The sequence below is a fragment of the Chinchilla lanigera genome, unplaced genomic scaffold (genome assembly GCF_000276665.1).
Source record: "Chinchilla lanigera isolate Chin_1 unplaced genomic scaffold, ChiLan1.0 scaffold00105, whole genome shotgun sequence".
In the NCBI taxonomy this organism is placed as follows: domain Eukaryota; kingdom Metazoa; phylum Chordata; class Mammalia; order Rodentia; family Chinchillidae; genus Chinchilla; species Chinchilla lanigera.
This window is the reverse complement of record NW_004955506.1, coordinates 6,466,875-6,470,568: the sequence shown is the minus strand read 5'-3', so window position 1 is coordinate 6,470,568 and position 3,694 is coordinate 6,466,875. Positions and strand designations below refer to the sequence as shown.

Sequence of the window (3,694 nt, the reverse complement as noted above, 5' to 3'; positions counted from 1 at the left end):
CTATTTTCTTTTTTGGTACAGGGAATCGAACTCAGGGCTCGAGCTTGCCAGGCAGGCGCTGAGCCGCTGAGCTTCCGGTCCCCAAGAATAAGTCTTAAAAACTCTGCCTTCTGCACCACTTAAGCCAATATTACAACTGTGCCAAAGATTTATTGAGTATAGAAGCAAGGGATTTAACGCAGTGAAATTATATTTGCAACTGTTTCGCAGAAATCGCTAGGGCCTTCCAAGTTCTGGCTCCCTTCTATCTCAGCGGCTCCAGTATCTACAAAAGGTTCCCCTAGGAAACTCAAAACTCTAAGTTAAAGACAAGCATGCTCGGACTGCAATTCCCAGAAGTCGACGCGGGGCCTCAGAATCCGGGACATTGTCCGCAGAGACCCCTGGGTATTGTGGTCTCACGCTTTGGCAGCAACCCTCTGCCGACGGTAAAATTTCAGCCGAACGGAGGACCACAACTCCCAGCAACCTTTGCCCCCGTGCGGGGGGTCTTCACGTTTTCGTGGCGCAGCGCAAGCGCACTGAGTCCTAGCCGCGGACCGCGCAGACTGAATAATAAAAGGGGAGCGGCGAAGAGGCAGGAAGACAGGACCATGTCGAAGGGCCCCGGGCCCGGCGGCTCCGCAGCTTCCTCGGCGCCCCCGGCCGCTACCGCTCAGGTGCTGCAGGCACAGCCCGAGAAACCGCAGCACTACACGTACGTAGAGCCCCCCCCGCCGCGCGCGCACGCCTGACGTCAGCGGCCAGCGTGAGTCACGCGCGCAGGGAGAGCGCGAGGCGGCCTCTCCCTCCCCCCTTCTTCCTCCGGCCCGGCCCAGACCGGTTCCAACCTGCTGGGACCGGCCCCAGCCGCCTCCAACTGCCACCAACCTCTGGTCGGGCCGCGGGGCGGGAAACTTGGTCCCAACCTCCGAGCAGGGAAGGCAGTATCTCGGGATGTGGCGTGCACACTTCTCAGGCTAGGCCTTCGAGGCCTGACTCTGAAAATCACAGTACCAGGCGTCTTGGGGGCGCCAAGTCCACGACACGACCGAGACGAGTTCCTTCGGGTCAGCCCGAGAACCGCCTGTGAATGGCGATTTGCTGAAGTTCCGTTTTGAGGCCCCATGCAGCGGGTACGGCTGGCCTTTGTGTCCCAGAGACCCATAGGTGTCCACGAGGACCACCTTGGCCCGAGTTCACTTAAGCAGTCGCCGTAGATAAACACGCAGAGACGGGCCCGCCCCTGGCAGCCGGCACCGATCCTGAGCCAGGGACCCTGCGGTGCAGGCGCGGAGCCCGACAGTGTCCTGCCCAGAAGGTTCTGCCCGCGTCTGCATGAGGGTCCCTCGGTTCCTCTGCAGGCGCGTTGCCCGCGGCCCTGTGCTAGCGCCGAGAGAGACAATCAGGGGCGGATCGGCAGATCCTCCTGTGGAGCCAAACATCGGTTTCTGTTTTTCCTGATGTTTAGGAGGAGCCTGGCTCTCAGATGGGCTCCTGAGTGGAGAGGCGTTGGACAGCTCAAGTTGAGCGAGCCAAGAGCGGGAGGCATTTGTTGGGAGCGGAGAAAACTAGTAGTACACAGGGGCGCCGCTTGCTTTTCACTCGGAGAGAGAAGATCCTTTGGGAACATGTTCTGCGATTGGGGAACCTAGGTTATAGGAAGTGTAGGGGTTTGTGGGACTCTCTGGTGTTGGTTGAAACCATCTAAGTTTTTTGGCTGCAGTGTGTGTGTGTGGCAGCTGCTTCTGATTTATTTATTTATTGAAGCAAGGCTTACTATATAGTTGAGACTGGCCTTGAACTCCCAGTCATCCTCCTGGCTCAACTGAGCGCTGCGATTACAGGTGTGTGCCATCATGCCTTGCTTCCTGCTTTTTATTTTCTTACTTTTTGCTTGCTGGGCATCAAACCCAGGTCTTTAAGCGTGGTAGGCAATTGCTCTACCACTGAGCTGTATCCCCAGCCTTGCTGGTCTTTTTTTTTTTTTTTTTGCTTCCTGGGAATTGAACTCAGGACCTTGTTGCTTACCAAGCAGGTGCTTGTGCCACTGAGCTATACTTCCCAGCCCTAATGAGAGTTCTTTCTGCAGGGCTTTATTGCATTTGGTGAGATGGTCTTACCTCAGACAATACCTGTTATTTAAATTGCATGGGCGGACAACCGGTGGTCTTGATTTGCAAATGTGCAAACTTTCCTGTATTCAAAATTTCTTTATAATCTGGTTGTTCAAATCGTGTTTTTTAGTAAAATGACAAACACATCTTGAGTGATGTTGGTTTCAACAATCTGTTTCTATGCTATTATTGAGTTACTTTGGAATATATATTAGAATGGCTTTCTGATCATTTTGGAATTGACAAACAACTGAACAGGTGTGTACGTGTCCATATCTGACTCTTTGTCCTTTTCGTTCTCATTTGTTTGAAATCTGTCTTCCCATTCTTTGTGCATTAGGCACAGAGCAATGGGATTTTACTCTTGAGGAATCATAGGAAATCAATGGAGAGAAATCATTTGTTCTACTTGGTAGATATATGAACGTTTAGAAGCTGTGCTTTCAAAAATTTTATTCTCTTGTCATCTAGCTCTCATTGCAGGGAGCACAGGGCCACAGATGATGGCACTAGTATACTTGGTAATTGGTGACTTTTTCTTTTAATTTTCTCTCTCTCAGTACTATAGATTGAGGTCATTTGCTATATTCCCAGCCCATTTTACATTTTTGAGACAGGGTTGCCCAGGCTGATGGTTGAACTTCTTAATCCTCCAACCCTGGTGCCTCAGTCTTCTGAGTTATGGGATTATAGGAGTGCACCATCATACCTGGCCTTTTGTGGGTTTTTTGTTGTTTTTTTGTTTTGGTACTGGGAAACGAACTCACAACCTCACGCTTGCCAGGCAAGTGTTGTGCCGGTGCTGTGCCGCTGAGCTGTATCTCTGGCCTTGTTTTTGTTTGTTTGTTTTTTGGGGTTTTTTGTTTGTTTGTTTGTTTTTGTTTTTTTCTGGTACCGGGAATTGAACTCACGACCTTCTGCTTGCCAGGCAGGCGCTGTGCCGCTGAGCTGAGCTAAATCCTCAGCCCCTGGCCTTGTTTTTGTTTGAGACAGGATCTTGCTATGTAGTTCAGACTGGCCTTGAACTCACTATGTATCTCCAAGTGACCTCGAACTTGTGGCCATCCTCCTGCCTCAGCCTCCTAAGTGCTGGGATGATAGCCACATGCCACTGCACCAGGCTTTTTCTTTTTTTTTTTTTTTCTTTCTTTCTTCATTTATTTATTTATTTATTTTGGTTTTTGAGACAGGGACTTGCTATGTAGTTTAAGCTGGTGTTTTAACTCATTTAGCCCAGGCTGGCCTTGAACTCATACCAATCCTGCCTCAACCTCCCAAGTGCTGGGATTAGAGGTGTGCAGCATCAATCACATCACATCTTCTCTTTTTTAGATGAATTTAGTTGTTGCTTTTAAGACTATGGCACAGGAACATTTTTCTTTTTCTTTTTCTTTTTTTTGGGGAGGGGCTGGGAATTGAACTCAGGACCTTGTACTTGCCAGGCAGGCACTGTACCTCTGAGCTATATCCCCGGCCCAGGAACAGATTTCAATTTTTTTTTTTTTTTTGAGACAGGGTCTTGCTATGTAGTTCAGGCAGGCCCTGAGTTCACTATGTGGCCTTGGAACTCATGGTGGTCCTCTTGCCTCTGCTTCCTG

At 50.1% G+C, this 3,694-nt stretch overlaps 1 protein-coding gene and 1 long non-coding RNA gene across 2 annotated transcripts in view; both read left to right on the top strand.

The window, feature by feature from the left end:
* Positions 1–162: 162 nt before the first annotated feature.
* The window catches only part of Unk (unkempt family zinc finger), a 45,769-nt gene continuing 42,237 nt past the window's right edge, over positions 163–3,694 (top strand). Inside the window, exon 1 of the mRNA XM_005407478.2 lies at positions 163–697. Within this exon, the coding sequence (XP_005407535.1) occupies positions 315–697 (383 nt within the window). The 5' untranslated portion in view covers positions 163–314. The remainder of the gene's footprint in view (positions 698–3,694) is intronic.
* The window catches only part of LOC102012010, a 14,633-nt gene continuing 11,642 nt past the window's right edge, over positions 704–3,694 (top strand). Inside the window, exon 1 of the long non-coding RNA XR_264363.1 lies at positions 704–1,115. This is a non-coding gene — a long non-coding RNA (uncharacterized LOC102012010). The remainder of the gene's footprint in view (positions 1,116–3,694) is intronic.